This window comes from Bos javanicus, chromosome 3, assembly GCF_032452875.1.
Source record: "Bos javanicus breed banteng chromosome 3, ARS-OSU_banteng_1.0, whole genome shotgun sequence".
NCBI classification, from domain to species: domain Eukaryota; kingdom Metazoa; phylum Chordata; class Mammalia; order Artiodactyla; family Bovidae; genus Bos; species Bos javanicus.
The window spans coordinates 43,273,378-43,294,302 of record NC_083870.1 but is presented as its reverse complement, the minus strand read 5'-3'; the positions used below and the strand labels follow the sequence as shown (position 1 = coordinate 43,294,302).

Genomic DNA, 20,925 nt, shown 5'->3' with positions numbered 1-20,925 from the left:
GTTGATATTTCTCCCAGCAATCTCAATTCTAGTTTGTGATTCATCCAGCCCAGTATTTCTCATGATGTACTCTGCATGGAAGTTAAATAAGCAGGATGACAATATACAGCCTTGACATACTCCTTTCCCAATTTGGAACCAGTCTGTTGTTCCATGTCCTATTCTAACTGTTGCTTCTTGACCTGCATACAGGTTTCTCTTTGGCTTTAAGGCAAAGTGGCAGCATTAACCCATTTTACAGAAGCAGCAGCGGGAGCCTCAGGTGGCCCTGCTACTTTCCCCAGATTAATAAGTGAGTAGGTGGAGAAGGGTTCTACATATTCCCAGTGTTTTGTATCTGGACGTCCCTAAAACCCTGGATAATGCACCAAAAGACAGGAGTGAGAGTTGATGTTGGGGTTCTCTCCTTTCTTTGTGATCTCAACAAATGTCAGACTTTATGTAGGTAAATAAATAGTAATGATGTCAAGTTTTCCTATCTTATAAAGCTTCTCTCTGAACTGTTGATTTGTTCTCTAGCTATGTTGAGAGCACAGTGAATTTCAGGGAGAAAGCTGTGAGGGTCTTCCCCTTCTCTGTGGGGGATACCCTGAGGGAAATGCCTTCTGAACCCAGACCCAACACACTGAGAGAGCAGAGTACATCAATTAGAGTGAGTAGATCTTGAAAAACATTTGAACTGTTGAATAGTTTGTCCAATATGGATAACCAGAGTCATGAACAATCTAGACTATTTTTCATATATATTCTATAACAGTCATATAGAATGACTGTGATAGGAAAATGTAATATAATATAATAGGCGGAAGGAACTTTAGAAGCAAATTGAGCATTTTCATTCAATAGATGAGAATGTGGAGTTGCAGAGAGGCTAAGACTTCAGCCCAGGGACATTGAGTGGTTCAGTTGGGACTGGAACCCCTTGCTTTCCAATGGTCTTTAGTTTTCCATCAGTCTGTAGTTGACTGATGTGTGGCTGGGAAGCTTCTTAGACGTGTAGCTTTTCTACCCTAGGAAGTTGACATCATTGTGACTATGGTTTATTATACATGAGCAACAACTCAGAATTGTACTTTGATCTTAGGTTAGTGTTTGCTGAGCATTTGAGGCCTTTTTGAATTTTGATTGTTGTGAGTTTCAGCTATGCACAGGATCTTTATCATCAGACTGGAGGGGTGCTGATAAGTTTTAGTAATAGGGGAAGTATTAGGTGTAGCGTATAGCCTAGAGGTCTGTGCTGATTAATTTCACCAAAATTTTGCACATATGTACATACATACACATGCACACATATCACTGTCCTTTGGAGGAGACTGCTGTCTTAGTTAGTGCTTATCAGCGGTAATTATGTTTACTTGTCTGTCATTGGGTGGTGAGCTCCTTGTGGGTAAGGACTGGTGATCAGTAGGTTCTCAGTGATATTTGATTAATGGAATGAATGAATAGATGAAACATGTCAGCAGTGCTGATAAAAAAAAAATGAAGAGTTGGCATGCCTTATAATGATCTTACAGACTTTTAAATATTTTTGGTATGGACAGATCAGATCAGATCAGTCGCTCAGTTGTGTCCGACTCTTTGCGACCCCATGAATCGCAGCACGCCAGGCCTTCCTGTCCATCACCAGCTCCCGGAGTTCACTGAGACTCACGTCCATCGACTCAGTGATGCCATCCAGCCATCTCATCCTCTGTCGTCCCCTTCTCCTCCTGCCCCTAATCCCTCCCAGCATCAGAGTCTTTTCCAATGAGTCAACTCTTTGCATGAGGTGGCCAAAGTACTGGAGTTTCAGCCTTAGCATCATTCCTTCCAAAGAAATCCCAGGGCTGATCTCCTTCAGAATGGACTGGTTGGATCTCCTTGCAGTCCAAGGGACTCTCAAGAGTCTTCTCCAACACCACAGTTCAAAAGCATCAATTCTTCAGCGCTCAGCCTTCTTCACAGTCCAACTCTCACATCCATACATGACCACAGGAAAAACCATAGCCTTGACTAGACGAACCTTTGTTGGCAAAGTAATGTCTCTGCTTTTCAATATGCTATCTAGGTTGGTCATAACTTTCCTTCCAAGGAGTAAGCGTCTTTTAATTTCATGGCTGTAGTCACCATCTGCAATGATTTTGGAGCCCAGAAAAATAAAGTCTGACACTGTTTCCAGTGTTACCCCATCTATTTCCCACGAAGTGGTGGGACCGGTTGCCATGATCTTCGTTTTCTGAATGTTGAGCTTTAAGCCAACGTTTTCACTCTCCACTTTCACTTTCATCAAGAGGCTTTTGAGTTCCTCTTCACTTTCTGCCTTAAGGGTGGTGTCATCTGCATACCTGAGGTTATTGATATTTCTCCCGGCAATCTTGATTCCAGCTTGTGTTTCTTCCAGTCCAGCGTTTCTCATGATGTACTCTGCATATAAGTTAAGTAAACAGGGTGACAAAATACAGCCTTAACGTACTCCTTTTCCTATTTGGAACCAGTCTGTTGTTCCATGTCCAGTTCTAACTGTTGCTTCCTGACCTGCATACAAATTTCTCAAGAGGCAGATCAGGTGTTCTGGTATTCCCATCTCTTTCAGAATTTTCCACAGTTTATTGCGATCCACACAGTCAAAGGCTTTGGCATAGTCAATAAAGCAGAAATAGATGTTTTTCTGGAACTCTCTTGCTTTTTCCATGATCCAGCAGATATTGGCAATTTGATCTCTGGTTCCTCTGCCTTGTCTAAAACCAGCTTGAATGGATAGCACTCTTTAATTAATATGTTAACTTTTAGTGCCTTGCTCAGAGTAGGTGGTCAAAATTTTGTTTAGTGAGTATTGCTTGGAATATAGTTTATCTTTTTTGCTGAAGAGTTGAAAATTTTCAGAGAAAACTTCTGATATATAGAGTAAGGTATCAAGAGGGAGGGGACATAGGTATACCTGTGGCTGATTCATGTTGATGTATGGCAGAGACCAACACAATATTGTAAAGCAATTATCCTCCAATTAAAAAAGAACAACAGCAGCAAAAAAGACTAAGACACAACTGTACTGTAAACAATGATTCCTCTAGGAATGGACCCACTTAAATTAGAGTTTGTTAGCAAAGCCAAACACAACACAAAATAATGATGCATCGTTAAGTGTCATGAATCTCATGAGAAGACGTAGACATGTTGGGTATAATAGAAATGCTTCTAGGTCCAATTTTTTTTTTTTTTTTAATTTAATTTTTGGCCACACCCTGCAGCTTAGTTCCCTGACCTGGGATTGAACCCGTGCCCCTAGCACTGGAAGGTGGAGTCTTTAAGCACTGGATGGTAGGGGAAGTTCCTAGGCTTAACTTCCATTTCCCTAAAATCTGTGGGTCATGGGTGACCCTGATCAACGTTTGCTCTGTCCTTGGGCTCCCATTTCTTCATCCTGTCCACATAACCCTCCCTTCCCTTTCTTCCCCACTTGTAGGACTCCAGTTCTTTTAATTTCTTTTCTAACAAAACAGGGAAGAATTTGATTTTAGCTACTTAACACTTACTGAATAAAAGTAAGTGTTGATTTTCACTTAAAAATTCAGGAGTTTCATTCTAGATATTGGCCCATAATTTGCCAACCTTACAAGGGAAAATTTATATATAGATACAACATATATTGGGAAAGGAAATGGCAACACACTCTACTATTCCTGCCTGGGAAATCCCATGGATAGAGGAGGTTGGTGGGCTATAGTCCATGGGGTTGCAAAAGAGTCAGACATGACTTAGCAACTAAACAACAACAACAATGATATATATGTATTGATAAGGGATAGATATATAGACAAAGGATATTTACTCATATGTTCATTCATTCATTCAATTTGGAGGAGTACCTCAGGGTGCTCTACAATAATAAAATAATACATCCATGGTCTTCCTTGCCCAAAGGAGATGTTTCCCCTCATTCCAGCAAAAGTCTGGGGCCTTGCTTGGCAGTGGCTCTGGTGACCTCCTTCCTGGGAGTTGCCAAAAGAAGACACTATCAAGGGTCATTACCCTCAGGCTTAGGAGCCCACTCAGCCCTTGGGTTTCTTTATTGCATTTCTGCAGGGCTTATCTGTGCCATTTCTCCTCCCCATTTTCACTGTCCCCGGGTTGATGACCTTCCAGTCCTCTTCTACCCAGAGCCCAATTCTTTTATTCTCCTGCCTTGGTTCCAAGTTACCATAGTACATATTTTATGCCTTCTAGCAATTATTTTGGGAGAAGGCAATGGCACCCCACTCCAGTACTCTTGCCTGGAAAATCTCATGGACAGAGGAGCCTGGTAGGCTTCAGTCTATGGGGTCGCTAAGAGTTGGACACCACTCAGCGACTTCACTTTCACTTTTCACTTTCATGCATTGGAGAAGGAAATGGCAACCCACTCCAGTGTTCTTGCCTGGAGAATCCCAGGGACGGCGGGGCCTGGTGGGCTGCCGTCTATGGGGTCGCACAGAGTCGGACACGACTGAAGAGACTTAGCAGCAGTAGCAGCAGCAGCAATTATTTCAATAGTTACCAATTGATTTTTCTGCTTTCACATTTTCTATGTGAAAATTAGCTAATGGACTGTCTTGTAATGCATTTCCATTTTCCCCACCCTGGGTGAGGAAAATTCTTACAAAGATACATGTTGTAGGGAGGTGTCTTCTTTGTTCCTGGCATTTTATTGTACCTAAGTCAGTGATAACCTGTCTTGGTGTGAGCAGTGAGCGGCTGTGATTGGTTTTTCAGTGCTCTGGACATTTTTGAAATGTATTTAGCTTGTTAGAAAATTGTATATATATATATAATATATATGCCTATATACATATATATGGTGCTGGTGCTTTAGTCATGTCTGACTCTTTGAAACCCTGTGGACTGTAGCCTACCAGGCTCCTCTGTCTATGGAATTCTCCAAGCAAGAATACTCGAGTGGTTGTCCGTGCCCTCCTCCAGGGAATCTTCCAGATCCAGGGATTGAACCCGTGTCTCTTATATCTCATGCAATAGCAGGAGGGTTCTTTACCACTAGCTAAAATCCCATGGACGGAGGAACCTGGAGGGCTGCAGTCCATGGGGTCGCTGAGGGTCGGACATGACTGAGCGACTTCACTTTCACTTTCACACTGTATTATAAATACTGTAAGCACTGTAAGGAAAGGATGTATAAAATGACCATAAGATAGAGTTTGTTGGCTGTATACTTGTCTGTGACAGTTCTGAACTTTGAAGACCTGTTCTGAATTGCTCTTGGCTGTGCAAAATGTTTTTTAAATTATATTTATTTATCTTTGTGCTGGGTCTTCGTTGCTGTGCAGGCCTTTTTTCTCTAGTTGAGGCAAGTTGGGGGGCTGTTGTCTAGATGCGGTATGCAGGCTTCTCACTGTGGGGTCTCCTGCCTTAAAGCACAGGCTCTAGGGCACGTGGGCTTCAGCAGTTGTGGCTCGAAGGCTCTAGAGTGCGAGCTCAACAGTTGCGGTGCATGGGCTTCATTGCTCCACAGCATGTGGAATCTTTCCAGAGCAGGGTTCCGTGTCCCCTGCATTGGCAGGCAGATTCTCAACCACTGGACCACCAGGGAAGCCCCTCTAGTTATTTTAAATAATTTATCTATTTATTTATATATCTCTAGTAGTGTTAGTCGCTCAGTCATGTCCGACTCTGCAATCCCACGAACTGTAGCCCACTAGGCTCCTCTGTCCATGGGATTCTCCAGACAAGGATACTGGAGTGGATTGCCATTCCCTTTTCCAGGCGATCTTCCCAACCCAGGGATCGAACCCAGGTTTCCTGCATTGTAAGCAGATTCTTTACTGTCTGAGCTACAGGAAAGATATATATCTCTAGTTGTTTGTTATTTTTGTTTTTATTTCTTTAAAAAAAAATCTTGATCAGTATCATCTCTCAGCGCAGAACATTTTCTGCAGGGATGGAAATGTTCCATTTCTGTATTGTACAACTTAGTAGCCACTGGCCACATGTGGTTTTTGAACTCTTGATATGGGCTAATAAGATGGGAGAACTGAATTTTTAATTAATTAATTTACTTTACTGAAATAAATTTATTAATTAATTTAACTTAATTTAAATAGCCACATGTGGCTAGTGGCTGCCATATTGGAGAGTGCAGATCAACTTAAGAATAATGTCTGTATTTGATTTACTTTTTTCTGTGTTATTGCAGTATACCAATTTATTTTCATGGTTTTGGTGAAGTAAGTTTGTTCATTAACCATGTACTTCCAAAAGTACTCATGGCTAAGCTGGCTGTAATGTTAGAAACAGCTTTGAGTTTGGGATTGAAGTTGGCTTGTAATGGTTAGTATGAAATTAGAGATGACTTGAATTCTTTATGCTTTCCTAAACTTTGTTCACAGTGAGTTAAAAAAGCTGAAATAATTTTAACTAAAAATTCTAGATTTACCTTAAAATTCTACATCTCAATATTTATGTTCAAGTAGCAAAAGAATCAGATATATTAGTTAAGAGTTTTTCTTACAGTAAGCCAAGGGCAAGGAGATCTGTGTGATAGAAACGGGCTGCCTTAAACGTGCTGATAGGTGCTTATTTGCACAGTCCATTCATTTTGCCTCTCTTGAGTGAATTCTTGTCAACAGGGCTTAACTGGTCAGTAATTAAATGTTATAGGTATAGTTCCTTTTGGATTCATGGGTATTTTGTTTACACTTAGAGCACAATATCACACTGGGGACTTTAGAAATAGATCAAGAATTTTTAATTTCAAATTGTTGCAGCTTTCCTTTTTTGGTAACTCTACTCAACTCTCATGGAGCCTGTGTGGAGGGACACCTAATTTTTGTGTTACCTTGAATATAAATTACGTGTTACCAAAATATTGTCAAGTTGTCTGACATGGTAAAATAAACAAGTTTAGTACTCTTTGCTTAAGTAAGGCAGGAGACTGTTGACAGATTTGTAATGACGTATCTATGATAATGTATTTTGGGTAACAGAAAAAATTAAGTAAACCCTAATTTTTATTTAAAAAACTTAAACAAGGGTCTTTTGGAGATGCTTTTTTTGGGGGAAACGTGTTGATATTTAGTAAACTTATGGTCCAGGTTAAATTGAATTTGGGCATTAATGAGCAAAATATTCATAATGCAGACTCATTTCTGTCTGTGAATGTTGCTCAGTCGTATCTGACTCTTTGTGACCCCATGGACTGTAGCCTGCCAGGCTCACCTGTCCATGGAATTCTCCAGGCAACAATGCTGGAGTGGGTTCCCTTCTCCAGGGTGTCTTCCCAACCCAGGGTTTGAACCCAGGTCTCCTGCATTGCAGGCAGATTCTTTACCATCTGAGCCACCAGGGAAGCAGACTCATTTGCTGAAGTTTATTATGAGCAGTCCATTCTTCTAAGCATATTAGGCATGAGATACTATCACTGAGTGAGAAGCTTACACTATAGTTGGTGGTAGAATCCACACTTAAAAAGATAACTCATAGTATGTGATAGATTATGAAAAGAAAGTGAAAGTGAAAGTTGCTCAGGCGTGTCCAACTCTTTGCAACCCCAGAGACAAAATAGTCCATGGAATTCTCCAGGCCCGAATACTGGAGTGGGTAGCCTTTCCCTTTTCCAGGGAATCTTCCCAATCCAGGGATCGAACCCAGGTTTCCCACGTTGCAGGTGGATTCTTTACCAGCTGAGCCACAAGGGAAGCCCAGGAATACTGGAGTGGGTTGCCTATCCCTTCTCCAGCAGATCTTCCTGACCCAGGAATAAACCGGGGTCTCCTGCATGGTATGTGTTGTGGGCCAAAAGAACGGCTCAGATGATAAGTTTTGGGAACTTTGAGAGAAGGATGGCTAGTTTTTCCTTAGGATGAGTGGAGAAGTTAGGACTTGAACTGAATTTTGTGGAAGCTAGAAGGTATTAAAAAAGAAAAGGAGAGCACTCCAGGCAAGGAGACCAATGTGAACAGTAGCTTGGATTAAGAATGTGCATGGCGTATTTGGGAATGAAGAATGAATGTTTGGAATGAAGATTCTGTACGGGACCTGTTCGGAGAGATTTGTCTGGAAGCCAGGAGTGTGATTTTTGAGTCAAAGAATTATTCTGAAGGGAGTAAAGAGCCATTAAACATTTTTTTTTTTATAGTGAAAACTTTTATATTTGGAATTAGCCAGCTGGACTCAGTTTAGATGATGCCAATTTTGTTGGCAACATCCAAAGCATCATAGTCAGGAGCCAGTCGAACATATGCCTTCTTCTCTCCATCAGGCCTGATCAGAGTATTGACCTTAGCCACGTCAATGTCATAGAGCTTCTTCATAGCCTGTTTAATTTGGTGCTTGTTGGCCTTGACATCCACAATGAATACCAGTGTGTTGTTGTCTTCTATTTTCTTCATGGCTGACTCGGTCGTGAGGGGGAATTTGATGATGGCATAGTGGTCAAGTTTGTTTCTCCTAGGGGCGCTCTTGCGAGGATATTTGGGCTGCCTCCTGAGCCACAGTGTTTTGGGCCGCCGGAAGGTGGGCGACGTCCGGATCTTCTTTTTTTGTGGCTGTGGACACCTTTCAACACTGCTTTCTTGGCCTTCAAAGCCTTTGCTTTGGCTTCAGCTTTAGGAGGAGCAGGGGCTTCCTTCTTCGCCTTCGGCGCCATCTTCATGAAAAGGCTAAACATTTTTGAACAGTGAGAGGATATGTGAGAAGCTAGATTTTCTAAAAATTAATTTCTAGTGCGGAGTACAGGTTGATTGGGCAAGAGAGAGAAAAAATTTAAGTACTAAAGATGTGAGATGAAGAAAGACCTGGACTTTTGTTGCCAAAGTAGGAATAGAAGAGGAAGGATGACTTAGAGTAATAGCTTATTTGATATATAAGAACTAAATTGATACTTACTTGCTGCCCTATTGTGATTAGGAGGTTTCATGTCTGAGAGACTGGAAGAAGGAAAATATTTCAGTCTGGAAGGCTGATTGGAAGGAAAGATGGATTGAGTTCCAGGTGACAAAAGGACCCAAAGATGGAAAGTCCAGCAGGTAGTTGAAGATGGGAAAGACTGATGCTGGATCTCAGCTTAAAAGCCATCTGTTTTCCATGGTGTTATCATGTAATTTATAACAGCAGACTGGTGACTGTATCCTGGAGAGGATGTAAAGGAGTGGAGAGAGGGAGCTGAGCCAGGGTGTTAGAGCATACAGAAAGTTCAAGGAGAACGAAACTGAAAAAAGACTGCACTTAAGGTACCTGAGGATTGAGAGCAAGGTTTGAGAGGAACAGTTGGAATTGGAACCTGGGGTGCATGAGCTTTTAAATAAAACCAGGAAGTACAGACCACATATATGTTTTGTTCATATTGGTTCTTTCAGTGTCTGCTTTTTAATTTTTTTGACTTAATGTCCTGGCAAGGAGATAAAAGGAGGTGGAACTCAAAGCAGGCTAAATAGTTACCTGTTGCAAGACTGCTTATACTAATTGGAGGGTATTGGCAGGGTGAAATCACTAGTTATTTGGGTCACTCTGAATCAGTTATATACTGACTCTTAATCCTGAAAATAATTGAAACTCGATTACAACTTTAATGAAAATAAAACTGAACATTGATGTAATTGAAAATTATATTTTTACTAAATACTACTTAAAAAAAATCTCAGTTTCTATGCAGATTTTGGACCTCTGAACTTGGCAATGGTGTACAGATACTGCTGTAAACTAAACAAGAAACTAAAAGTGAGTATTGTGGTGATGTTTATATTTTGATATTAAACTTTTAAACTGTGAAATCTAACCAGTGGGATTGCTATGCGCGTACCATTTAGGTAGGTAATCTTGATCTTTGGAAACTGAAGTGAGTAGTTCACCTAGAAGTTGATATTGATCTACCTGACTACCCCACAAAGGACACGTTAACCTCTTTCATTTTTCAGGATCAATGGAAACTTGAGCTGAATGAAGTCATTGGAATAGTGATCTAAGAAAGAAAGCACAAATCCTTTTAGGTTGTTGTTAATGAGTCTATCAAGTTCCCTCCTAGGATGATTTTTCTGAAACCTTCAGGTCTGCTCCTAGATGCTGTTAACCAGGAGATAAAAGGGGCATGGCTCATCATTGCACAGCAGGAGTCGTGGAGCATAAGCTTTTTCTGTCTGATCAAGATTGAAATGTTTGCGTGTTTTTTGAATGCCGTCTCTGTCGCATTAATAGCCGAGTGAGAATAATGAACTAGCAACAGAGACTGGACTTTACCTTTTATGACAGAAATTGGGTCATACATTCACTGTTCATCTGTATGTTTTTATATGTAGCTTTCCCCCCCTCCTTGAATTTTAAACATATATGAGGAAAAGTGATATCTATACTCCTAGTTTTGGTAAACATTTCATCACTTAGAAGGAAATATTTATCTTTTTCTCTCACCTTTCTAAATGAGGATCTTAAATGTTTCAATTTGGAAGGTGAAATCTACACAGCAGATTAAGTGCTAACCTCTAAATTATAACACTCAGTTTAATCTTTCTGTTGGGCAAAATGTTACTGGTGTGACATAGTATAATGCCTTATACATATTATCTGCTTAGTGATAATTTTTTTACTTGATTGATTTTTATCCAACTTAAGCATGAAAAGCAAGTCTGTCATGCAGAATTTCCTGTAAAATATGAATTCACAAATTTTTGTCATTTAACTCAAAATGATAAATGGACATGGAATGAAACTAAAGAGATATTTTTAAAGTAAACAATTATATAATGTAACATCTGTTGTAATCACCTTTGTAGGGAATTGATTTTGAATTTATTCTCTGACTTGAAAATGCATAGTAGGTACATTTCTTTAACTGAACCTACTTAACATTTTTCAGAAAAGAAGCTACTCCCTGTAGTTTAAAAGATAAAGTTAAAAAATTTTTTTGAAGTAGTTTTTTATTTTTAATGAAGTTAAAATTTTTATAATCACTTAGGAAGCGAATAATATCCCCCAAAGGATTTAATAAAAATATTTAATGGATTTTTAATAGATAAGTTAACAAGGATAAGATAACTTATAAATAATTGAAATCCTTTTCTTCCTTTTGAAGACCTAGGACTTCACTTCCTTGATTAGTAGTATGTAATTTGTATATAAACTGGGTATTATAATCAGCAAAGTGGAACCAGTCTACTATCTAGACTGATTGAAGAGAAAGGAATCATTATTAGGGAAACAAAACTTCTGGTCTGACTCAGTGTTCTATATGTTGTTGTTGTCAGTCTCCCAATCGTGTCTGACTGTTAGAGACCCCACAGACTGCAGCACTCCAGGCTTCTCTGTCTCTCACCATCTCCCAACTACATAAAAGTAGATGGATTGAATTAAGATGATTTTTCTATCATATTCTGTACTAAACAATATGAGTAGGTGTATAAAGGACTTGTTTTGCTTTGCTTTCGTTTACAAAGCTTTCTTTCAACATTATATAAATTAAATAAAGTTCAGAACAGTCCTCTAGGTTCATTTCGGTGATCAGATAATCTGATGGATGCCTGGAATGAATGACATTTTTAGTTTTAGTGCAGTTAATGGGCACCTTGTTGCTTGCTGAGGGAATGAATTTTAAATGTTAATAAGTCATGGGTTATCTCAATAAAGCAGGTAGAATCTCTTTATTAGAAGAAGAAGACTTGCTTTACCAATTCAAAGCTACAGTCACTTCAGCCTTGTAGAATCTCAGTTTGCTGTAAAATAGGGATTATAGAGCTCTCAGAGAGATGGTTAGGATTATATATCTAGAGGTTAGAAAAGAGGTTTAAGAAAGCGTTATGAATTTTGAAGTCCTATACAAAAGGAAGGTAACGTTTGTGAACCCTGATCGAAACTACAATAAAGACAGTTCTTCAACAAAGTTTATGACCACCTTCTCAGTTTCACAGCTATCATTTCCATATGAGAAAGCTATCTGATATAATTTAGGAATCTAGATGACCATTGAGTCCAGCCTTCTGGTTTGCAGACAGGAAAGCCCCAGAGAGGCATGTGACTTGCTCAAGGATGCAAGGTAAAGTCGGGGCCAGGTTCCCAGGCCCTTGACCACATCATTCACGCTCTTTTCTCCACCTTTCCTGCTAACTGCAGCCTCTGGTTTGTCATCTTCCTGTGCTCACCCACAGCCCAGCCCTGACTCACTTCCCCTTGCTGTCCCACTATGGTCTCATAGCTCCTCTGCCTTTTTTTTGCTCCAGTGACTGTTCCTGCCACTCTGGCTCCTTTGCCTCCAGGAACCCAGATTCTAGGTTTTCTGATGTTGAACGTACCCTCCTTGTTACGTGCCCCATGTTGTCTCTCTTACCCTTGTGCAATCTCCAGACCTCAGTCTCCCTATTCCTTTCACTTCCTATCCCGTCAGTTGCCTTCTGATGTCTCTTGTCTGTAACCCGTGATCACTCATTTTGATGAGACCTTTGGCACCTTACTTTCGTGCCTTTTGTCTTTCTCACCTTGACAACTCCCATCCTTCCTGGCAGGTGATTTCATGCACCAACTTACTGATTTACTGAAGATTGCAGTCCCCCTGCCTCTCCCAGCCTTGTACTTTACCCCAATCGTATTGCTGCTCCATACAAGTGCATGTGACATCTAGTCTGACTGTGAAGTGCCCTTGCCCTCTGGCTTGATAACCCCTCATTTGAAGACCTTATTCTGGCACCATCATGTTTTGTAAGCGTCTCCTTGTGCTGCAATACAAGGTGGGAGGTGCTGCCTTGTTTTCCCATAATTCTCTGTGCATATCTCTATTATTGATGAGCTTTAATTTTACCTGAAATTATCATTTCAGTTCTAATTTGCACTTTTTAATTGCATCTTTTTCTCACTAGACTTTGAGTCCTAGAGGATAGAGGAATGTATTATAATTTTGTTCTCCAAGTATCCAGCACAAGGATGCTAAAGACAAAGAAATCTGTTGATCTTATCATGACCTCATGACTTAGACATCCTCTTTTCCTTTGCCTCAAGAAGTTTCAGTAACCTGCCCTCAGCATTTTACATCCTCAGTGTGTCCTGATTCCTCAATCATTTGCTATTGCACCTTTGCCTACCTTACTCCACTGAAACTGCTCCAGTGACATCGTAAGTACCCAGTCTGATAGCACTGATTTGGTCCTCAAAGTCCTTTATTTCTCTGAGTAATTGGCACTATTTTAACAAATAACAGCTTCTTAGAATTCTTCTGTGTGATTTCCTGAATCATTTAGGTGCATTTTATTTCCTACTTTGGAAATTTTTATTTCTCACAATAAAGCACTCATGATTTTTTCCCCTTTATTTGATACCTTATGTAGATAGGTAATATGTTACAGTACATTCTATTTATTTCAAACCCAAATTTGTTATTTTTTATATGTTAAAAGATTTTTTTCAAATTGATGATTTGAGGTGATTTATTGCTGTTTTTTTTGGTGTGTGTGTCAGTATACATTCTATTCCCAATGGCCTTTGTTTTAATTTTATGAATTAAAATGGAAAATTATTCATCAAATGTCTGCTTAGATTGGAAAACCAAAACCAGAAACCACCATCAGCAGCAGAAACCCTGTTTCCTATTTTAAACTATATTTTAAAAAGAGTAAGTATTAAAAGTTGTACAGTAATAGGTTGTAGTTTGTTATTTCTGCTCAAGAGTTACCATAAGAGAATCAGTCAAAGAAAAAAGATTTAATGAAGTGAGAACAATTTGAAAAACTGTATACATTATTTAATTTAAATCCATAAACTCTTGAAATTATATATAAAATTTTGTATGTGTTTACATTTTTCTTCTGAGAGGATTCATAACTTTTTAATAGGTTCTCAAAGGGATTTTTGGTGCACACAATGCTAAGAACTCTAGAATATAAGAGCTTCTTATTAATAATATAGCTTGCTTTACATTAATGAAAGACAAAGTAGTGGTATTTTGAAAAGTAAAATGCCTTTTTTCGTAGTTAATCAGTTAAGAAAATCTTTCAATTACTGATTTAATAACCTGACAGTTTTATAAACATAAGATGGCTGAAATGGCTTATTCTAAAATAAATACAGTTTTAACTGTTGATTTCACTTTTCATCAGAGAAAAATAAAAACCCAGCCTGGGGGTGGGGGAGGGGAGTCTAAGAGCATTGCTGAAAAAAGGGGACATTTTCTAGGGCACTGATTTTTTTTTTTTTTAATACCTGCTCTATGAATCAACAAGACAATCACAGTAATCTTGGGGACTTATTTTTAAAAAGATTTAACAGAATATTGACAGAAATGTAATTTAAAGTGTACAAAATGTCCTGCGTGACCCTTTTAGGGTAAAAGGAGGAAAGGGAGTGGGAGTGGGCATGGTGAAATGGATGATTGTATTAGAACAATGACAGTACCTGGCAGATGGTGGGGGCTCAGGGAATGTCCTTGTTGCTGAATGGATCAGTGCAGTAATCCTGTCTGGCAACTGCCAGGGAAGCAGGTACTTCATACAAGAACTCTTGATATAATGATCAGACCACCCTCTTATTACAACTACAAAAACATGTGGAAGATTTCTTCATGAGGTTATCTTCTGTTGTAGGTTCATGGACTTCTGGGGGAAGAAAAGCAAGCTACATTCCAGAGAGAGTTCATATAGTTTTAAAGAGGTTTATCAGGGGTGCTGAAACAGTGTGATCATACATAGAGTTTGCAAGGCCTGGAGCCTTTATGCCCATTCACAATCCTCAAGCAAGAAAACCCCCTTTTATAGAGCAACCCCAAATGCCTTCAGTTATTTTATCAGCCTGATCGAATAATCTTTATGAGCAACTGTTCTTGACATTTTGACTTCTGCTTTAATCGAGGTGCCGTTTAATTGAAAGAAACGTACTGGGTTTGAAACAAAATGGACCATAAAGAGACACTGTTTTCTTTTAAAAGAAACTATTCAACCTGCTTTATTTTAGCTCTGAATAAAAACATAAACCATATTTTGTTTTGCACAGCCAAAGAAAATTTTCAAGAATATCCCTTTCCTGGGAAAGTTGGAGGTAAAACATGTAGAGGTCATGGCTGCTCATAGGAAGACCTGTTCATTTTATCGCTTTTGCAATGGGATGACCACTGATTGCTATGGAGACGCTGATTGCTGAGGCCATTACTGGGCTAGACTAGTCACCTGTAAGAGAATGATGGCTTGGTCACCGTGATCCCTGTGCTGTAATCTACTTAATCTGACCACCATCATTGGCAGAGCTTGCTTGTTTAGGGAAGTGCATGGGCTCTTTTTTTTTATTAAAGGGCATATTATCCAGGCTGCACTAATATCTTCTTTAGCTCAACCAGGCTGATTCATACAGCTTGGGAAACACCACATTCTAACCACACGACTTGAAGATTTTACTTTTAAGCATGGCAAGCAACTTTACCAAATGGCTGCCCTCTGAAAATCTGTGTCTTTAAATTGGCCATTAACTCTTTTGTTTTTGTATTTTCTGGCTTTGAGCTTAATTGTATCCCCTTTGATTTTGAATGGTTATGTAGTTCTGACCTAACTGAAGAAGTGCATGATTTGTGTCTGTCATCATAATCCAAGGATAGCCTGGTGGTTCTGTGATTTGTGTAACATGTCATCATTTTCTCTCTCTCTGAGTTGCCGTGGCTTGTTTTTCACAGTGACCTCACTAGAATGCAACCTTTCACATAGCTTTCCTTCCTGAGATAGAAAATGTCTGCCTGGGGTCAGTATCCTCATTTTCATTTGTGTTTTTCTACGATTGCAGTCATTGTACTTTGGTTTACAAGTACCATCAAACATTTATATGCTGTGTTACATACTCTTATGATGTACATAAGAGTAGTAGAACTTTAACTCTCACTCAGGGAAACAGTATAGATCTGGAAATTTCCATAGCTTTGCTTAGGTTAATTGATAGATGTTCAATACTGAATCCCATCTTTTAGCTAGTATTTTTTTTACCTTGTTAAATGAAACAGTTATTGTATCTGTAATTAAGATTACTCCATTGGTCCTTCCTGTGCTATGAATGCATCCCTAGGTAGTTATTCTCTTCTGTTTGTCATAAGCCTTGGCCAATATTTCCCCCTCATTTAGCATCAGATATTCATTAAACTGTGAGCCTTATGAGGCTAGAGACTGGGGTTCTGCTCCCCTTGTTACCATGTTGCTCAGTGCTGTGCTTGACACACAACAGCTACTCAGTTCATGCTGAGAGAACCATTAGAACTGTCTTCAGCTGCAGTATCCCGGTACCCAGATTCAGCAAACTGATTACCTGTGGGCTGCTTCCAGTCCACAGACATTTTTTGGGAAGGGAGCATGAATGCTGTTTAAAAATTTTGAATTCATGGTCAACATTGCAATTTATGAAATTCTTCCTTTATTAAACTATGAATTTCTGACTTCTGTTACATATTGTAGCATCTGATTATGGGCCCAGACTCCTGCACGAGAGCTGGGTCTGCTTTGGGCATACTTTTCTAGTTTGCCAAGTGACCCACCTCAAATTCTTGGCCACTCAGAGCATCTGAATTTGGAACCTCTGGAATTACACCATGTAAAGCAGTTTGGTTACTGAATCAGTAAAGGAACTTTTTCCTTAGGTGTTACCAGCTGGAATGTAATAATGTACAAATTGTAGTAAATGTTTCTGAGAATCTGGGGAAATGTGTTTTTTATAACATGCTTTAAAAAATCATATGGCATGGTTTGGAGTTCCTAAAAGAATTTAAATGTCTCTTGGAGCTACTTGACCAGATGGACAATATGTTAGGGTCCATATAGTGCATTTCCAGGTGTCGGGCTTATTCACACATTTTCATGCAGCTCTTTTTCAAGATTTAGCAATATGTTAGCACAGTAGAGGTCAGTCTGTGGTCCCTGGACCAGCAGCCTCAGTATCACTGAGGAATTTGTTAGAAATGCAACTTCTTGGGCTCTTCCCTGCTAAATCAGAAACTAGGGGTGGGGCCCAGCAATCTGTGTTTTAATAAGCCCTCCAGGTGACTCCGAACCAGTCTGTTAAGAGAATGAAATGCAGCATAATAATATAGTAATAAAATATAATTTAGATTGAAATTTAGTTTTTTTTTTTTTAATTTCTGAAAAGTTTTAAAATTATTGACCACTTCAACCTGAGAATTATTTAAATTTCGAACCATGAAGCTTGTCATGGCCTTATGATTGAGAGTTAAAGTTTACACATGTTATCAAGCTCAGAGAGTTCTGAATTTCTCCTGTCCGCCACACTTGCAGAGAGCATTCAACTCTCTATGATCTGACCTTGGAGCTCTGGGTCAAGTGTGGTAAGCCAGGCCCTCTATGGCTTCAGGCTTATGTTCTCTTGGTAAAAGAGAAACACTGCTTGCCTGTTACACTGTAGCCTTGCCCAGAACCTCCTGTTTGGGATTTGCTGTGTCTGGTCAAACTGGACGCCTCTGGCCCTGTCCTACTGCTTTGAGAAATGATGGAATGTAGCAACTGATCAGTAAATATTAGGTTGTTGTTGCTGTTATTATAAAGGAGAGTCCACTTAGTTAAGAAGATTCAGAAGGCTATATATTCCAGTTTCTAGATATAAATCTACAATATAGTATAAATAGTGGCTGCACATTATAATTTGCAATGAGTCATATGCAGTCTTGCTGCACAGCAGATGAACAGTCCAGAGGTCGTAGTATTCCTTCTGTGACATCCTTCCCTTTATATTTAAGACTATATCCATTTGTTTCACTAGTTTATAACTTTGCTATTGTACACAGTGTTTTTATAGTCTCAAAGCTTTTCATGTAAAGCAGGAAGAATCTGTAATAGAGCAAGGAACTCACTGGAAGCCAGAGGTGATGGTATGATTTAGCAAGTAATGTCCATGAGGGGTTTGGCCAGCACACTGGACTCTAGAGGAGACAGGCCAGGTAAGGAAGAGGCAACTGTCCAATTTGGAGGCAGGAAGTTCTCTTGATATTAGGGCAGAACTTGAGAAAATACCTACAGGGCTCATTTATAAAACAGAGTCCTATGGTTGCACACTGTACCTTTCTTCTCTTGTGTGGTAAAGTTCTACCATGAAAGTTCTCAAAGGATGAGCCACATGTTCCTCTAAAGGCACTTTAGTCATCAGTGTCTCCAATGGACGGTATTGTTCCTTCTAGAGCAGTTTGATATGTAATAGGTAGTTTGTGTGTGTGTGTGTTTTAAAGAAAAAGGGCATGTTTAATATTTGGAAGGAGGAAACATTAAAGAGTTTGTGTATATCAGCCCAATCATGTAAAGCACCACTAAACAACTGGCAGAATGTTTTGTTATCCCTGAAAAATTCATGTGAGTAGCAGAATATCTCCTCTGTTGAACAGCATTGCTGCTGCAAGACTGGGGCAGGCCGACCCGTAAGAGGAAGGCCTGGCTGTGACAAGGAGGGAAATTAGGACAAGGCTTGTAATGTCTAAGCTTTTTCTCTGTTGTCCTTCACTTTGAATTAGTTTTGATTCCCTGAGTGAGAACTCAACTCTGTGTGACCTGAGATACTGGGCAAGCTTCACTGAACAGATCGGTTTTTGACTGTGTGCTTTTGAGAGTTAACTGAGAAAAACACTAGAATTCCAAAATCGCTAAGCAAAATAAATACTAGGAGTTTTAGAAACATCCCTGGAAATCAGATAGAAAACTCTCATTTAAAAAAGTTAGTTATTGTAATATACTGCATGGTGACTACAGTTGATAATACTCTATTGTAAATGTGAAAGTTGCTAAGAGAGTAAGTCCTGAATGTTCTATCACATGAGAAGGAAATTTTGTGAGTAGGTATGATGACAGATGTTTTAAAAAGTCAATTATGTTTCCATCTCATAGGCAGCTTCCCATAGGAGGTATTTTAAAATAGTTTAAATTTCTAGGTAGATTTTATAAAGACTATTCCTTATCTGATGTAATTTCTTAAAGCTTTTAAGGTAAATTATAAAGCCCTTAAATTTTTAATTTGTATTATATTTACTTAAAAATTATATAGAGAGTGAAAAGAAAATTTCCTTCAGAATTCTGTCCTCAGTTTAATGGTTCCCATTGCAGGGTGGTGCTCTGCACTCCATATACTTTAGAATTAGAGAGAAAAGCAAACAAATACAGAAAATTCAAGAACAAGCCAACAGTAAAGACCATTGGCGATAAGAGTACAGCAGTATGAGTTTGTCACTGTTGGCAAGTAGATTTGTAAAATAAATTTAATTCCACATTATTTAATGATAACTTAAGTAGTTTGTCATGAAACCTAAACTCTTAGTAGAAAAGAGCCTCCAGACAGGTAATTTAAACTTCCTCACAGGTGTGTTAGAGAGTCAGGAAATAAAAATAGTGAGAGACTGGGAGCCAGAAGAGCTGAGTCCTTGTGTTCCATCCGACTCATGTTAATGGAGGCCTGGGCTTTGTAAGGCATTCTTTAGGTGGCTTGGGATTTAGAGACCATAGAAGAAGCTTAGGTTTTAAGAGCCTTGATTCTCCTTTCAATAAATATAACTTATTGATGGAGATAAATCACTGGCAAAAACAAAGACACAAACAAGAAATGTCCAGTAGATAATGTAGTTCCAGTGGAGGAAGCAAGTAGGCAGGTGTCAGGACCATTGATGGTGACCTTGAAGTCTTTAGATAACTTGTGTGCATTAACTTGACTGAACGGAATTGAATAAAATGTACTCTTTTATTTTTAAAATGAACTCAAACTTTATTTCGTAGGGGTATTTTAGTAAGCTTGTTTGGAAATAAGGACTTTGGTACTAAGATACTCTCTTAGAGGCAGACACTTATTTTTCAAAGTTTAATTTCAAAGAGCAATGCTATTTTCAGAATATGAGCCTTGGTTATCAAAGACATGCCTGAATTGGGGCAGTGAGGGTTTCCAGGCTCACAACCATGAAACTAATTTTCTTTGGTTACATGTTAAAGCCAGAATGTTGTAGTTTCATCTTAGAATTGACTTCAGAGTTTTGAAAGAGTTTCTTTTCCTTATAGAAAATAGCAGGGTAAAGAAAGGTATATAGTTGAGTTCTTACATTTTTAAGAAGAAAGAAAGAGAAGTCACTCAATCATGTCTGACTCTTTGTGACCCCATGGACTGTAGCCTACCAGGCTCCTCTGTCCATGGGATTTTCCAGGCAAGAATACTGGAGTGGGTTGCCATTCCCTTCTCCAGGGGATCTTCCCAGCCAAGGGATTGAACCCGAGTCTTCCGCATTGCAGGCGGATGCTTTACCTTCTGAGCCACCAGGGGCTTCCCTGGTGGCTCAGAAGCCTCATTATCTACATTTTTAAAGGGGCTCTCAAAGCAGATATTCTGTGGGTTGTAGTCAGTGTGTAAAGTATAAAAAGCTGCTTTGGCAGTAGCAATGAATTTATAGATAAATGTTAAAATGCATTTATGTGTCTGTATTTTTAGAATCATTTGTCTGTTTTGAAATATGAGGAAAACCAAATAACTGTTTTGAAATATGAGGAAATCGAGCTGTATCGTGTTTTCATTGTTTTATGTTTGAGTTTATTAATAATTTTATTTTATTTTAATGGATCTTTTAATTTTTCCCTTCTTTTCATGTTTAGCATGTATACAAAATACTGTGTTGCTTATTTTGGATTTGTTTGAGCATGCAGCATATTGCCTGGCGAAGAGCAGCAGGTGCTTAATAACTGTTCGTTTGAATCCATAAATTTAATGTATGGCTATTGTGTTAAGATGTTTGCTGGCGTAATCCTTTTGATGGTTCATCTTTTTCCATTAATCATTTATTTTCAGATAATTAAATGGGGATTTTTATAGAATGTTAGAAAAAGAAAATATTAATATTGACACTCTAGTTAATATAGGCATTTAAAATTTTTTAAAGAGGAAAATAGATTGGTTGGCACATTTAAAAAGAAATGGCATAATGTAAAAAGTAAAGATAACTTTTCTGGGAGTGAATATAGTATGCTAGGGAATGAAAAATGATGAATA

General features: G+C 38.8%; 1 protein-coding gene and 1 pseudogene across 8 annotated transcripts in view; one reads left to right on the top strand and one right to left on the bottom strand.

Moving 5' to 3' along the window:
* The window catches only part of CDC14A (cell division cycle 14A), a 178,345-nt gene that overhangs the window by 20,632 nt on the left and 136,788 nt on the right, over positions 1–20,925 (top strand). For 2 of the 8 annotated variants that reach the window (XM_061411049.1, XM_061411052.1), the window contains exons 3-4: positions 9,609–9,684; positions 14,929–14,973. The exons of 1 other annotated variant lie outside the window; for it this stretch is intronic. In XM_061411049.1, coding sequence (XP_061267033.1) covers positions 9,609–9,684; positions 14,929–14,973 — 121 coding nt within the window. 5 more of the 8 variants (XM_061411050.1, XM_061411053.1, XM_061411056.1 and 2 more) reach the window with 4 other exon arrangements.
* On the bottom strand, positions 8,075–8,650 carry LOC133244221 (large ribosomal subunit protein uL23-like; annotated as a pseudogene).